Source organism: Aotus nancymaae, unplaced genomic scaffold, assembly GCF_030222135.1.
Source record: "Aotus nancymaae isolate 86718 unplaced genomic scaffold, 86718_ANA_hifiasm-v0.15.2.pri h1tg000029l, whole genome shotgun sequence".
NCBI classification, from domain to species: Eukaryota; Metazoa; Chordata; class Mammalia; order Primates; family Aotidae; genus Aotus; species Aotus nancymaae.
This window is the reverse complement of record NW_026988442.1, coordinates 47,688,519-47,705,094: the sequence shown is the minus strand read 5'-3', so window position 1 is coordinate 47,705,094 and position 16,576 is coordinate 47,688,519. Positions and strand designations below refer to the sequence as shown.

At 36.4% G+C, this 16,576-nt stretch overlaps 1 protein-coding gene across 4 annotated transcripts in view; it reads right to left on the bottom strand.

The window, feature by feature from the left end:
• COBLL1 (cordon-bleu WH2 repeat protein like 1) overlaps positions 1–16,576 on the bottom strand; it is a 91,667-nt gene that overhangs the window by 61,361 nt on the left and 13,730 nt on the right. For all 4 annotated transcript variants that reach the window (XM_021672511.2, XM_021672514.2, XM_021672515.2 and 1 more), the window contains one exon: positions 1,316–1,504. In XM_021672511.2, the coding sequence (XP_021528186.2) occupies positions 1,316–1,407 (92 nt within the window). In that variant the 5' untranslated portion in view covers positions 1,408–1,504. The remainder of the gene's footprint in view (positions 1–1,315; positions 1,505–16,576) is intronic.

The window sequence follows — 16,576 nt, the reverse complement described above, 5'->3', positions numbered from 1 at the left end:
TTTTTTACTTACTTCAAATTCAGGAAAAATAAAAAAAAAAAAAAGGAATTGCCTTTATTACCCCCAGCCAGATCCATTATCCTTTTAAAACCAGAGTAATATTTCAAGAATTGATGATGATGGCCACTGTCTCTAACTTTCAAGATGTCTTCCTCATCCAAAAGAGGTCATTCACAGCTGCAGGTAGGAGCCTACCACCGACACGGGTTTTTCAATCTCACAAATAGGGCTCAATGTGTGATCTCCAAAATGACTTTCAATACAAAATAAATGGCAAAATGCAACTTCCTCAAATTTAATCAGAGTTAAATAATACTATATTATTTGCTAAAGTTGAACTATTTTGTCTTCATCTACTTTCAATAATCTTTAAAGTTACATATGATTTTCATGATAAATCTTAAAATTATCTTGAATAAGTTTCTCTAGACAAAACCAGATTGTAAGACTGTAATATCCAATATATGCTTTTCCTTATACACAACACACACACACACACACGAACACACAGACTCTGCTAAGGTCAAAACAGCCTAAATTTCTAAAACAGGATTCCTGATAACAAATAGGCAGTTGAAGGTGAAAGAACAAGACCAAGTCTACAGTTCATGTAACTTTCCACTTCAAAGTGAAATGGAAAATTACACTTGACGTTGTTCCATTTTTCCAATTTTCACAAAAGTATTTAAATACATCAGTCTTCTAAATCACATCTTTCCTTTTTGCTAGGATAAAGTTTGATATTACTTTTCTACTTAACTCACCGAGATTTTAAATAAATTAATTAAATCATTCAATGAAGTAAAAAAAACCCTGCCAATTAATTTATAGACAGATTTAACTGTTTTGATAAATAAGAAAGTATTACATTTTTAGAGTAATTAGTAACTTCTGTAAACTCAAATTTAAAGGAGCAGCTTAAAGTGGGAAGAACAATTTGAAAAAAAAAAGGATGGGAATTTCAGAGGGGTCACTGGGCTTGTCTCATTAGTTTGGTTTACAAAATCAATGTAACCGATGGCCATTCTTCCAGGAAAGGCTTATTTTTAAAAACGTGTTAAATAATTAATGAAATATGAAATGGTTCCAAATTTCAAGAGTCATTTAATTGGGCTTGTGGAATTTATAGCACTGATATTAAAACATTGGTAGAAAAATTTGTCACCATTTTAGCACTCTTTTTTTTAACAGGTAACTAAACAGAGTGATAAATGAAGTGTTTTGTCAAATAAAAAACATCAAGATGTCTATCACAGAGGCTTTCAATGGTGGAATAAGAAAGGGAGGTCCTGATATTTCATTCACTCCAGCATACCTGCCATGAACAGTAGTAGATTTGATAACATCCCCAGGTAGAACCACTGAGAGTTCAATGTCTTTATCTATCATGTTTTCTTTCTGTTCCATGATGAAGGCGGTGGATTCTACAGAATCAGCAGCTGAAGAGACATCAACGTATTTGGTCTCAGCTGGAGGAAGTGGTGCCTTGGCTTTTGGTTTTCTCCTAAAATATAAAGAAAACACAAAATATATTTTATTTTTAAAGTAAACTTTTAATATGATCTAATTTTATAAACTCCAAAATGTATATGTATCTGTTTTTCACATCTAGAAAAAATGTTCAAAAATGTCAAATGTTAGTGTTGGATGGCGGAATTAGGAATTTTTTCCTTTTCCAGTCAGCATTTTGTTTTGAATACAATGCCTACGTTTCCGGGAAATAAAAAGAAACATGATAAATAAATTTTATATTTACTGTGTGTTCATTATAGCAAGCCAAGAGGATAATTTAATTTCTTTGATGAGATAAATCACAAAAATCCTTACTGTTTCAGGATAGAGATCAGTATTTCATTCTCTCATTTCATAATAACTCTTACCTTTGGGCCTTTCACCTTGTTTGTTTGTGATCTAGTATGTTCTGCCTCTCTATTCAGAAAAACCCTACCTTATCCTTCAAAGGTTAGCTAAATCCACCCTACTTGCCCCAAACTATCCCTTCCACAAAATTTCTTCCTTCTTTGAACTGATAAATCACATACAACCAATTCCATAGATGTAACTTTTAAAATATTTTTTTTTCTGGGCACCAGTTTCATCTCTCTACGTACATTTATAACTCCCTGCAAAAAAAGAAGCATCATGCTAGCCAGGTGTGGTGGCACACAGCTGAGATCCTGGCTACTCAGCAGATTGAGGTGGGAGGATCCACTGAGTCCAGGAGTTTGAGTCCAGCCTGGGCAACATGATGAGACCCTATCTCAAAGAAAGCAAGCAAGAAAGAAGCATGCTGTGGATGGCTGTATTTCCCACTATACCTACCAATAAACTACGATGGGTTGTTTGATAAATGTCTACTTCAATGAAAAACATTACAAATAATTTTCTAATAAATATTTTTGCATCACCAAGACAACCTCTTACCTAACATCAGAAATAGGAGACTTACATAGGCCAATCCAATGATTTCATGGGTTGAAAAAAATAAAATGTGAAAATAAACTATAAGTAATGACAAATTTATGTTTTTATTTAAAGCACTGTCAAATAAATTTTAAAAAAATATTACTTTTATAAAAGGCTAATTGGTTTTAGAAGAATGAATACTACTCCTTTCCACTCAGAAAAATATAGATTTAAATTCCTTCTATTTTTATTTGCTAGGCAAACATAGGAAGCAAACAAGATCAAAAGGCTTCTTTATAAGTTAATATGTAACATCCACTCATTTGGTATTTTCAAAATTAAAGGTCTCATAACTCCAACTCCTTTAACATATGACTCATCATGAAAAGACAGAAGCAAGATTCCTTGCTTCATTGTACACTGTAAATTCATTTACTAAAATAACAAGCCCTTGACTGTTAGTGGTATAATAATAGAAATACATTGTACTTCAGAAAAGACTAATTTTACAAGAGCAACAAAACTACATTTTAAAAACTACTATAATGAATAAAAGCTAATAAAACTGTGTAAAAAAAAATGCCCCCCAATGTCAAATTTCAATTTTTAAATCTTCAGAAATTGACCACTCATGTATAACAAGTATTTATTTTGGAAAAGTAAAGATGAGCAAGACTCAATTCCTATTCCTGAGGGTTCATAGCCCCAAAGGATTGACAAGCAGGCAAAATACCATCAAATTTGATGACTGCTCTAACGCAGGTATGCAGATACTGCAGCTTTGGGTCACAGGAATAAAGTGTAACTTTCCTAGGAATCCAGAAATGTTTTACAGATGAGAAACATGAGCTGGGCTTTGAGGAATGTGTAGAAATACATAGCAAAGGCAAGAAATAACTGATATTTCAGGCAGAGGAAAGTGAATACAGCCATAAAAGAAAATGGTACTTTTTGGAACTCAATGGTTTGATAAACTTGCACAGAGAAGTCAGAGATGAGAATTCAGTGAATCAGCTAAAACATTTTGTAAGTAAGATAATTCAGTAAGGTGGGTTGCTACAAAGTTCATATCCTAAAGTGTCATTAGCCTACATAAACATCAGCAAAAACTAGTCAGAAAGTTCAACGAAAGAAAAAGTCCCTTTGGTATTAGCAACAAAAATGAATTTTAAAATGACTCTCCAGGTATGTCCATCTCAGCCGATCACATTTCTTTCATTTGTCCAGGTCAAAAATCTTGGTTCTCACAAACATATATCCAATCCACCTACAAATTCCACCAGGTTTTTACCATAAACAGACCCAGAATCCACCAGCAACATGGATCACCAAACACCTCTGCTCAAGCTGCCAACTGACATCCCTGCTCCCAACCTTGTCACTTCGTAATCTAGTCTCAACATAGGAACCAGAGTGATCTTCTTAAAATACAAGTTAGAAGACTAAACTTTCAGGGATCATTTCTACAGTTCATTATCACACAAGTTTCTCTGAATGTGTTGATAAATAGGTAAATAAAATAATGAAATAAAACACAAGTCAGATCACTGCCTCACCTCCCACATTCTCCAAAGATTTCCTGCTTCAACCAGAAAAAGATCTAGAGTGCGATACGAATGTCCCTCTACTTACAATGGGGTTACAACCTGATAAATCCAACTGAAATTGAAAATATAAGTCAAAAATATACCAAATACCCCTAATAAACCAATCATAGAATCAGAAAATCATAATTCAACCATCATAAATCCAGATGTCCCTCAATTTATGATAAGGTTACATTTTGATAAACCCACGGTAAAGTTGAAAAATCATACATCCAACCATCACAAGCAGGGGACCATCTGTAACAGGTCCTTCCTTCCTCCCTTACCTCCAGCCTCTCCAGTCTCTTACCTAAGACTCTCTCCCTAGGCTCACTGCATCCAATCTCAGGACTCTTGCCTTTTCCTTGAGCACATCTAGAATGCAAGGCCCTCTACAGAGTCTGCTCCTGACCTTAACACCCTCATCTCTCTCTCTGCTTTACTTTTGGCCACAGGGTTAATGAGCAACATACTTAATCATGTCTCCTTCCATTAAAGGGTAATGAATTCCATGAGAGTAGGGCCTTGTCTCCACCACCTTGTCCACACATTTACAAATGCACAGAATCTCTGGGACCATGCCTGCCGCATAGTAGGCACTGATATTTGCTCAAAGAGTGAATTCAATGACTACTTTCCACAGAAGATGTACTATCTAAGCCTAAGACTGGGAAGGAAAAGAGTCCTTACCACTACAAAATAAAATGAGCTTTTATCCCAGATTACTTGTCTGGGATTTAAAAAAAAAAATAACTGATTATGTTTTATTTTTTATAAGACGAACGAAAAATACACCCTGGTTTTATTAGCAAGGGATAACTGAGAACTTGGCAATTCTGGGGAAGTATTCCCTGTCTACTGCACACTGCAATGAACTCTGACTCACAGTTGTGATGTCTATGTGTGTGACGGTTTTACTTCCTTAGGTAGTCTGAGTCTGTGATGAAAATCCATCTCTAATCACTATACATAAGGCAATTTCTTTTAAGACAGGGAACGTAGGACAAAGCACTAGTTGAAAAACCATTCAGACGGAACTTTTCTTTGAGACAGGGGCTGGCTCTGTTGCCCAGACCTGAGTGCAGTGGCAGATCTCAGCTCGATGCAGCCTCTACCTCCCAGGTTCAAGCAATTCTCATGTCTCAGCCTCCTGGGACTGCAGGCACGTGCCCAGCTAATTTTTGTATTTTTACTAGAGATGGGGTTTTGCCATGTTGAACAGGCTGGTCTTGAACTCCTGAGCTCAAGCAATCCTCTTACTTCAGCTTCTCAAAGTGCTGAGATTACAGGCATCAGCTACCACAGCCAGCCATTTACACAAGACTTCTAGGAAAAACATCCCAGTATCCCCAGTTGTTACACAATTTAATAACGTATTTGTGACTTTTGTTACTGAAAAATGGAAAGCAATGTTAATAAGATCAAGATCCTTCCACAATGAATGAGCAATACACCTGAGAAGATGCTATGTGTAATTAAATAACAAATGCAAAAGGAAAAAGAAGGGTCATCAAACAGATGGTAACTTTGAAAATTTAGGTCAACAAAAACAGCCGAGCCCAGCTGTGTGGGGTGCGGAGCAGGATCAAGGCATGCTTCCAGACAAGAGACAAGAGACTCAGGTCTTGAAAGAAAAGTAGAATTTAGATAAGAAGAGCCTGTAGGATCAATTATATGTTAGTTCCCAATTGTGATCCAGACACATCAAATTTATGAATGTGTTTATCTAGCTTGCTTACTACATAGTCCAGTCTAGTGAAAAGAATACCAGGTGGAAGCCTGGATTTGACCTGATTCCTAAGTAGCTTTAAGACTTTAACTTATTTGACCTTCTAGTCACCAGCAAACTTTTGAAAATACCATTACCTACTCACAACTCTCCTAATACTATTTTTTTTGGTCAGAGACTTTGAAGTATTAACAAAATTGTCACCCAAAGTTAAAAGTATGGTGAAAATAATCAAATGTGTATTATAATCTAAATATAAGAAATTCTAATAATACAAAATAAATAGAAAAAAGTAATATTAACGTTCAATAACAACTATACTTAAAATACGTTTTAAAAAATATTTAAATATTTAAAAATCACATTAACTGCCATTGAAGCCTCCTCACCCCTTTTAAACAGGAATGTCTGAGCCAGTTTTCCTATCAAATAGATTTTCACATACGCTTTTCTTCACCAGTGGCCTTGTTTGACTATTAGTGTCTACTCTTCAGAGGCTTTTACCCTTAACAGTAAACAATAGCAAATTTCACATAAGGGTGGGTGGAGAGGAGGTTATACTGGAAAGATAATTTATAATAGGAAAACTCTCCCACATCAGGGCAAAAATTCATTATTCAAGCTTAAAAATAACAAGCTACTAAGTTATTGCTCGTATAAATCATTGCTTTATTAAAATTATGTCAATATTATACTCAATATTAATAATGAAAACTAAGGCAAAATTTGCATTATTCAATAATATATTTTGAAAAATCACAACTTCCCTTTAACACACAATTCAATTAGTGTCCTACTTTTATTGCTGATTGGTCTTTTATCATTTTGATTTACAGGGACACTCCAAAATCATGTGCCCATTGTAATCATTACTCCATTACTGTAAATATAATATCCTTAAAATGGATAAAAAGTTGACAATAAAAGAGCTCAGCAAAACACAATCCTTGTCTTGATTTGAAAAAGCAAAGGTTTAAAATGCTATGAGATATACTTACATCCTTAATAAGCTACTCAACTACAATGGGATCTCATCAGTTTGCTATATTTAACATATTTATGAAGTATTTTTATAGATTTATTCAGAAAAGTGCTATACAAAAATATGGCTTCAATATTCAAGACAAAAATATAAGAACAAATTATCAGTCTTAACAATAGGCTTTTAAAGTATTGCAGTCTAAGGACCAAAAGTAAATTTAACAGTAACCGTCTCTCAGCATAGAGTACTATCAAACGTAGGATTTATTGTAAGTGTTGATGAGGCAGTCCTTCAAAATAAATGGCAGTGTTTTCATGGCCACTAAACTATGTATTACAATTATAAATTGAAGACCAATTTCTCAACAAAATTTCTCATTTTCTCTGTCTGGGTTTAATGAAACAACAGAAGAATTTATTAAATAAGATTTGTTCAGAGGTGGGCATAACATTGTATTATGTGCTCAAGGGAATACAATTAGAAACAATAAAAGCTCTCTTTTCTTGACGAACCTAATTTCAAAGAGTGAATATGACAAAAGGGCTTGAAAAGATATGCAGTAATGAAAACTGACAAGGAGAAACCCAAAACATTATGTGATTGTTAAATTACTTTTTTATTCTCACGGTTGCCAATGACCTATGAAGGTCCAAATCACAGACAATTATCTGTCTCATCTTGGTCACACTGAGCACTATTTCACAGTTGCTCAAGTCCTCTGTGAGGGATTCTCCTCCCTTGGCTTCTTTGTGTGGGCACACAATCCACTGTTTCCTTCCTTCTTCATTGCCACTCCTCAGTCACCCCATCCTCACCTCCTCTGATTTCTAAATGTTGAGCACCCCAGAGTTGTCCATTCTCTGCCTTTTTTTCTTCTCTTTCTACAACCCCCACCTCCAAGTGACTTCATAAAACTCCATGGCGTTAAATATCACTATATGTCAGTGGCTGTCAAATTCATATCTCCAACCCTGACTTGTTTACTGAGTTTTGACTTTTACACCCAATAATCTCATGGTCATCTCCATTTGGACGTACCATAGGTATCCCAAATGTTATATAACCAAAACCTGATTCTCTTCTTTATCTCTAATTATTATTATTATTATTATATTATTCCCCTATATTATTCCCCATCTCTACAAATGGCTCCACAAACTACCCAGTTAACTCAAGCAATAAAACCTCAAGCAGGCATATTTTAATTCCCCCTACCTCCTATTTCCAATCCATTAACAAGTCCCTGGGATCTAAACTCTAAAACATATCCTGAGCTTGTGTACTTTTCACCAGCTCCCTGCTGCCACCCTGGTAATTAAGGCATCATCTCTTTTTGCCCAAACTGCTTCAATAGCCTTTTCACTGGTCTCTCCTGATTCTCCTCTTGTTCCTTAAAATCTATTCTCTGAAGTATTCAGAGCGATCTTTTAAATATATATGCCATTAGGTCAGTGGGGGAGAAAAACAAGAAAAAATATGTAAATCAGATCACCTCTCTCTAATCCTTCATTGGCCTTCCAGTGCATTGATGAACCCAAATTCTTTTCCTTGGCTTACAGGCCCCAGATGAGCTAGCCTGGTGGTTCTCAAAGTATAGTTTCAGAGCAGCAGCAGTAGTACTTGGGAACTTCTTAGAAATGCAAAATGTAAGGCTGCAGTACCCGAGACATACATAATCAGAAACACTGAGGGCGGGGCCTTACAATCCACATTTGACAACTCTCCACATGATTCTGATGTATGGTAAAGTCTGAGAACCATTGAGCCAATCTCAGCTTCCCTCTCCATACTCCCAGTTTCAATGCCCTGTGTAATTCACGCTGGCATTTCTTCCTTTCCTGAAATAGACCCAGTCTCTTCACATCCAAGGGCTTGCATAGCTTTGCCCTCTGCCATAATGCTTTTAATCAGAAAACTTCAAACTGCCTGCTCCTTGAGCTCATTCAGAATACAGATAAAATATTTCCTCCTCTTAGAGGTATTCTCTTACCACTTAAAAGAGGTACCAAGGCCCACCCCCACCCATTGTGGCCCACCTTCACATAGCCCTGCTTAGTCCCCATCATATTTATCACTATCTGAAGTCATCCTGCTCATTTACTTATTTCCTTGTTTATTATTTGGCCCCAGAACAAAAATTCCTGGAGGGCTGGGACCTGGTCTGTCTCATTCTCTGCTGGCACCTAGCTGGCACAAGATGGGGTTCTCTAAGAGCATTTTAAAGAATTTAATTGAGGAAGAAAGGGAGGAAAGGTCATATTAGTTTAATGGGTTTATAGGAGAGCAAAAACTTGGAGGGTTGCTGAGAGTCAACTTATTCTGTAGCCAGAGGTGTAAGAAGTCATTCAAGTCATTCATGAAGAGCTACTGCTAAGTTCTGAAAAGGTGCTTTTGGTCTACATTTAATCTTATAAGGCCATTGCTACTCCCATTTAGCTGGGGGTTACAGAAGTTCAGGAAATTTGTCCCAAAGCGCAGAGAACATGGGACAGCCACAAATGAAAACCCACCAAATCCCCTCGCCAATAACCCTAGCAAAGGCCATCTAAATAAGTTCCAACATTTAAATAAGCCACAAAGAGATCCACATGGGTAAAACAACTTAATCCTCAGGAAGTTTCTAAATGTTTTTCCTATTTGGGAAAAAAGGGGCTAGGGATTAAATCGAGACTGACAAAATTCTAGAATGGTAAGAAGGCTCCCTCATTTTGCCCAGATGCTCAGTAATTTGCCTCAAGCCACATAATCTGTGGGACAAGAATGAACAGCTTCATCTGTAGCTTCCTCTGACCAATGACGATCATGATTACTATCAGAAAAGAATAATCTAATTTTTCATTTTTAAGAATGGGACTCATCTTTCAGTTATACTTTGTATAATGGACCAAGCAAAGAGACAGTGGGTATTCTTCACATCAAAGCAAGCACTTATGGAATGCTAGTGCCATGTCCCAATGGTAAGTGCCAAAAAGGACACAAGGTAAAATAGTTTTTATACAGTATCAACAGCAGCTAACCCTTGAGTGTTGACTGTGTGTTAGAAAACGTTTTTTACCTGCACTAACTCATGTCCTTACCACATTATATAAAGCAAGTGCTGCCACTTCCACATTCCAGACGAAGGTGAAATGCAGAGAGATTAAGGAACTTGCCTAAACTTCCTTAGCCAGTAAGCGGTGGAGCTGAAATTTAAACCCAAGGTGTCTAATTCTAAAGTCGGTGCTCTTTACTACCACATTACATCATTTATTTGAGAGCTTAAACATTCATCAAAATAAACAACAAAAAGTAAAGGAGCAAAAGTCAACTAGTGAATGAGAAAAAACAAGGTGGTTATTGAGTATCTTCTAAGTCCTGTACAGGTGCTTTTTGCCTACATTTAATCTTATGAGGCAGTTGCCACTGCCATTTAGCTAGGGTTTACAAAGGTTTAAGAAATTTGCCCCAAAGCAAGAGAACATGGGACAACTACAAATAAAAATCCACCAAATCTCCCTCCAATAATCCTAGAAAGGGCCATCTAAATAAGCCCCAACATTTAAACAAGAACACAGATGCCAGATGTGCCCATACCCCAGCCCTACCACTGAGACAGCTGCTTTCTCAGCTGAGGTTGGAGAAACAATATAGTGGACATCAAAAGGCCTAGGAATATTCTAAATGGCCATGTGAGTCACCATAAGTAAGTCACTTAATTTCTCTGGTCTTCCATTTTCTCATTTACAATATACAGGTACAGAACAAAATGATCCTATATCCCTTTACTTCTAACATACAAATATTTAAGCACAATTTTGTTTAGACTGGAAATGGAGACAAGATAGTTAGGACTACGGTCAGGGCACAGTGGCTGCACTAATTTACGAGTACCATTTGGTTGAAAGAGTCACACGGACAGGACGCCCACTCCCGGGGAGTTCTTCCTATGCTAAGAACACTTCTGCTACTGGTGAGGAAAGGGTCTCCTCTGAGGATCATAGGAAATGGAAGCCTGGAAAATGGAATCCATTTCCAAGTGCTTTTCACTCTCTCGGCATTCACACTAGAAAAAAATGACGAAGAGAATGGCTAACTCAAAGGAAAATTTTGAAAAGCTCTCGTTTCAGTCTCCCACACTCAATTATTTTACATTTCAACACCTGGAATACCAAGTCCCTACCACAAGCCATTCATCACTTCCGACTTCTGCCCCCATAGCACCTCCACTCAAGTCTAACCAATAATCCAAAGTCACATCAATTATATCCCATGTTTCTGCCACCTTAAATCTCTCTCTCCAAGGTGCACACAAAAAATACAGAGATTTCTATTATCTTAAATACTACTTGCCTGCTTCTTCCAAGTACCTTATCATTACCCTCCTTCTGGGACTCTGCTGTCCATTGTGGCGGCCATGTGGCTATTGAGCACCTGAAGCATAATTAGTGTGTCTGAGGGACTACAGTTTTAATTTGAACTTTAAAACTTATAATTGATTGAGTTATTGGAAAATGTTTAAGTATATCTGGGACAACTCGAGTATGGGAATTTATTTATTTATATTTTTTAGACAGAGTCTCACTCCGTCACCCAGGCTGGAGGGGAGTCGTGCAATCTCGGCTCACTGCAATCTCCGCCTCCTGGGTTCAAGCAATTCTCATGCCTCAGCCTCCTGAGTAGCTGGAATTATAGGCATGTATCACCATGCCCAGCTAATTTTTGTATAGACAGGGTCGCACCTTGTTGGCCAAGCTGGTCGTGAACTCTTATCCTCAAATGATCCACTCGCCTTGGCCTCCCAAAGTGCTGCAGTTATACAGATGTGAGCCATCGTGCTGGCCCAGAATCTATTTATTTAAGTATAAATTTCATGACATCTAAATACAGATCAGGTATTTCTAATGAAAATATAACATCTGAGCTGAGAAGCGCTATTAGTATAAAATACACAGTGTTCCATAGACTTAGTAATAGGTATTAAATACCTATTAATAATTATTGTATATTGACTACATGTTAAAATGATAACATTTTTATACACTCAGTTTAATGAAATACATTTACCATGGTGGGCTGCCTCTAAGATGATCTGACTTTGCTTCCTTGTGCAATCTCCTCCCTTTGAATGTGGGCTGGACTTAGTGACTCACTTCCGGTAATTAGAATGCAGCAACGGTGATTGGCTGTCATTTCTGAGGTTAGGTTACCAAAAAACTATGGTGTTGTTTTAGGTACCCTGCTGCTCTGAGAGAATCCAGCTACCCTATGGGGAGTCTCATGTGGCAACTGACATCTCAGGCCAACAGCCACAAGAGTGAGCTTGGAAGCAAATCTCTCCCCAGCACAGACTTGAGCCCCAGCATACACCTGACTACAGTCTCACCACTCAACCAGTAAACTAGAGAATGACAGTTATTTTATTTATTTTATTTTATTTTATTTTATTTTTTTATTTTATTTTATTTTATTTTATTTTATTTTATTTTTGAAATGGAGTTTCACTTTTGTTGCCCAGGCTGGAGTGCAATGGCACAATCTTGGCTCACCACAACCTCTGCCTCCCAGATTCAAGCAACTCTCTTGCCTCAGCCTCCCAAGTAGTTGAGATTACAGGCATGTGCCATCACGCCTGGCTAATTTTTGTATTTTTAGTAGAAATGGGGTTTCTCCATGTTGGTAGGCTGGTCTCGAACTCCCGAACTCAGGTGATCCACCCGTCTTGGCCTCTCAAAGTGCTTGGATTACAGGTGTGAGCCACACGCCCAGCCAAGAATGACAGTTTGACATACACCCTGTACCTGAGTTTCAGCTTCAGGTGATTTGACATACTCGCTGTGCTCTAAAGCACTGCAACTGCTATGACCTACATTTAGAGCATATCCTCTTTGCAATCCAAGAACCTCTCGTTTTATACATAGAAGTCTATTTTAAATTATTTTAGTATCTTGCCTATATTTAACAGAAACATGTAGATCCTTTTGTTCAATAATTAGCTATGATCATCTATCACACTCATTTCTGTGAGATGAAGTGGAGCAAATCCAAAGACAAGACACAGGTTTCCGGCTGGGCGCAGTGGCTCACACTTGTAATCCTAGCACTTTGGGAGGCCATGGCAGGAGCATCACTTGAACCCAAGAGCCTGGATGACATAATAATACCTCGTCTCTACAAAACAAATTAAAAAATTAGTCTGGCATGGTGGTATGCACCTCTGGTCTCAGCTACTCAGTAGGCTGAGCTGGGAGGATTACTTAAGCCTGGGAGTCAAGGTCAGTGAGCTGTGACTGTACCAATGCACTCCGGCCTAGGTGACAGAGCAAGGCCCTGTCTGAAATAAATACATAAAAAAAATTTTTCAATTGCTTTTAAAGACACAGGTTTCCCTCTACCATGACAGTATGGCAGAAAGAGTAAAGACATAGCCAAATGACTAGCACAATGCAAGAGTGAAATACCCCAGGGTACCTTGTGCATAGTTTCCAAAGTACATCACATTATCTGCCAGAAAAGAATTTTGAGGCAAAAACCATTAACATAATTTTGGCATTTTTGCTTAGTACATTACCTTTTGCAGAGTATGCTCAATTAATTCCTAAAAATGAATCAACTTAAATACAGTTTCATTAGATTGATTCATTTTCTGTGGTTACAACTCTCTCAAATCTTCCCCTTTTACTACTTTTAAGGAACATAGCAATTATGTAAAGTGGGGCACAGGAACACAACAGAACCTCTTTGTATCATCAGGCCTTTGAGAATAAGGTTAGAGTGAGTAGATGAAGCTTTACTGTAATTTAGTTGTCATGTACCCAGAAAGACATAACCTGCTCTGTGTTCCAATTCATGCAATAAAAGGATCATGTAGGTAATGACAGGATTCTGTACATTTAATTTAGGTTTCAACTCAAAAACTGTTATTTCTTAAATGAAATTAGATAGTTCAGTTGCTTCTAAATGCCCTTTTAAATTCATGTAAACAAATGGACAGTATTTATCATCCTGCCATACTTTTCAAGTATACAGAAAAAAATCACTATGCTGTGAAAAGGTAGTTCCCAGATACATCTTAGGAGTTGTTCTGACTTAAGCTTAGTTATCATTTCAGACCTTTAACAGACACAGGGCCAGCTTTTGTTCACCTTACTCTAAGTATATTCTATACATATAGTATATATATACCCATATACAAACATGTGAGTATATATACCCGTATATATGACAGCATGAGAGAGAGAGAGAGAGAGAAAGATTAACTAGAGGTATATTCCAAATTCACTTGCCAAGTAACTTTTCATGAAGCAATTCTTATTCTCCTATTTTAAGCAGATATGTATTCCAACAGAAAACACGTAACTCCTAAAAATAATTCTGGTGAGGAATTTTAATATACACTATGGTAGCCAGTTACTGAGATGCTAAGTAACATAATTCTCTCTCTCCATTTCCCTCTACTCATCACCAGGTAATTTCTGGGGAAATTTCTTCCATATTTAGTAATATCATAATAATATTTTCAATTCCACAATCCTGGTTTCTATTTTTCATTTTGCTTATATATCTAAAATAGTTAAAAAATGGCAAAATATATTTTATAAAAGTTTATAGGGTAATAGTTTACTCCTGAGCAGCATCTCTAAGTGAATAAATTTATTCTAATATCTATAAATTTAAAATAAGTGCTTTAGATAATAGTTGCATGATTTGGCTTTCACTGTTTTGGGTGGGGAAATGTGGGTGACATGGCAGGGAGAAAACGAAAATGTCTAGCTCACGAAATACATACAGTATAATCTCCCAGTGACAGCATTAATGCATTTCAGAAAGGCACAGAGTAATAGAAAAAAGATATACACTTGAAATTAAAAAGGGAAAAAAAACTACATATTAATCACCAAGAATTATTGATAAAAATCAAGATTTCGACTTGGTTTGTGCCTGGATCTGCAGTAATTAGTTATTAGGTCATTTGATCTCACTGGAACTTCAATTGCAAAACTGGAATAACATTTTCTGCCTCTTAAGGTTGCTGAGAGGGTTAAATGAGTAAGGTATATTCATTGTGTAGTACAGTGGTTCTCAAACTTGGCTGCACAATGGACTCACCTACATTGAAGAAAATACTGAGACCTAGGCATCACCTTGAGGTTCTGATTTAATTGGTTTGTGAGGATTTTTTAAAAACTCCCCAAGAGATTCTAAAGTGCAGCCAATTTTGAGAACCACCAGTCTGGTATAATGCCTAGCACACCATAAATATTCCATTAGACTTAATGATATACCTTCATTGGAACTTTATAAACTCTGATACATGCCTAAAGGTTGCTACCTAGGTCATTCACAATTATGTAAACTCAAGGTCTCAGGATCAGTGACTATAACATATCTTAAAAGCAGTCCAAAATTTTAGTAATAAGTTTTTCAAATTTAAATCCTTGTTATATTTTTGCTTCCTTTTATCAAAGAGGAAAATTCTCATGAAAGAAACTAAAACGATCTTTTCCTTTATATTTTTTACTGAGATATAATTTACATAAGAAAATGCACCACAAATATGTGAACAGAATTTTACATATATATATACACACACCTGTCTGGGTCTTTCTCTCTCAAGGAGCCACTAACACAAACCAAGATATAGGATAGGAAAATATATCGACGAAGTAAAAATTAAATATTAGACCAGGTGTGGTGGTTCATGCCTATAGTTTCAGTTACTTGGGAGCCTGAGGTGGGAGGATCACCTGATCCTAGAAGGTCAAGGCTGAAGTGAGCCAAGGTCATGCCACTGCACTCCAGTCTGGGCAACAGTGAGAATCTGTCTCAAAAAATAATAATAATAATTAAATATTAAATTTCTCATACATGTCCCATAAATGTTCCTGCAATTTCAGCTTTTCTCTGGGTTTTCTTAATTATCTTATAAGGGATGTTTACTTTTTGCGCAGTTAAGAAAGTCAAATTTCAACGAGGGAAAAAGATGAGAAAAACTTACATCAGAAATAGCTATATCAAAGGAGGAGATATAAAATAAATATAAATAAATGAGCAAGTTGAGAAAACAGACTTAAAAGAAATATCTACAATGAGTCACAAGACAGTCAACAACATTTACTGGGCACCCACTGTGCACTCAGTGCTATATAAAGAAATGGTGAGAAGATTAAAGAAATACCATACGAGGTCCTTAGATACCAATAACTTAAAAATGAAATAAGTCCAACTAAACAATAGCAAAGATGCCCTAAATGCACTCTAGGAAAAATCTCTATATTAACTGAATGCTTATCTAGTTGCACAAACTATGCCAAACATTTTATGTATATAATCCCTAATAAATACTATCCTGTTTTGAATAGATCCCTAAAATAATTCATAAACATTTATAGAAATGCCCAAATAACTTATCTCAATAACAAACCCAAACCACAAAACCATGTCCCAATGCTCACTTGTGATTCCATTCATTCTTGCACAGCTTTCTGCCCATACAAGTGGCAGTAGCAACTGGAATCAACATCATCTACTGAAAGGGTCCTTTGTATTTGTGTTTGTTGCTTTGCAGGCAACATATATGGGAGAATCATTTTGGTTTAGAAAAATTAGTCCAAAAGGGTCATAAAAATGTGATTGACATTACAATTAGTTTTTTTTTTTCATGATTAACAAAAACATGGGAAGAGAGAACTATGTGAAACTCTAACCTCTTTTTTCTTTGGCACATAAAAATTAAGTATAAAAGGCCTTATTACAAGTACATATTTCTATTTTAAAAAGGTTTATTCATAAAGATTTGAAGAAAAAGTTACTCATTAAAAACAAAATTGTCTGTGGATTTTTTTTTTATCTTACTACAGTTGCTCTCTGAAGCAATAAAATAATAAATGTAGAAAA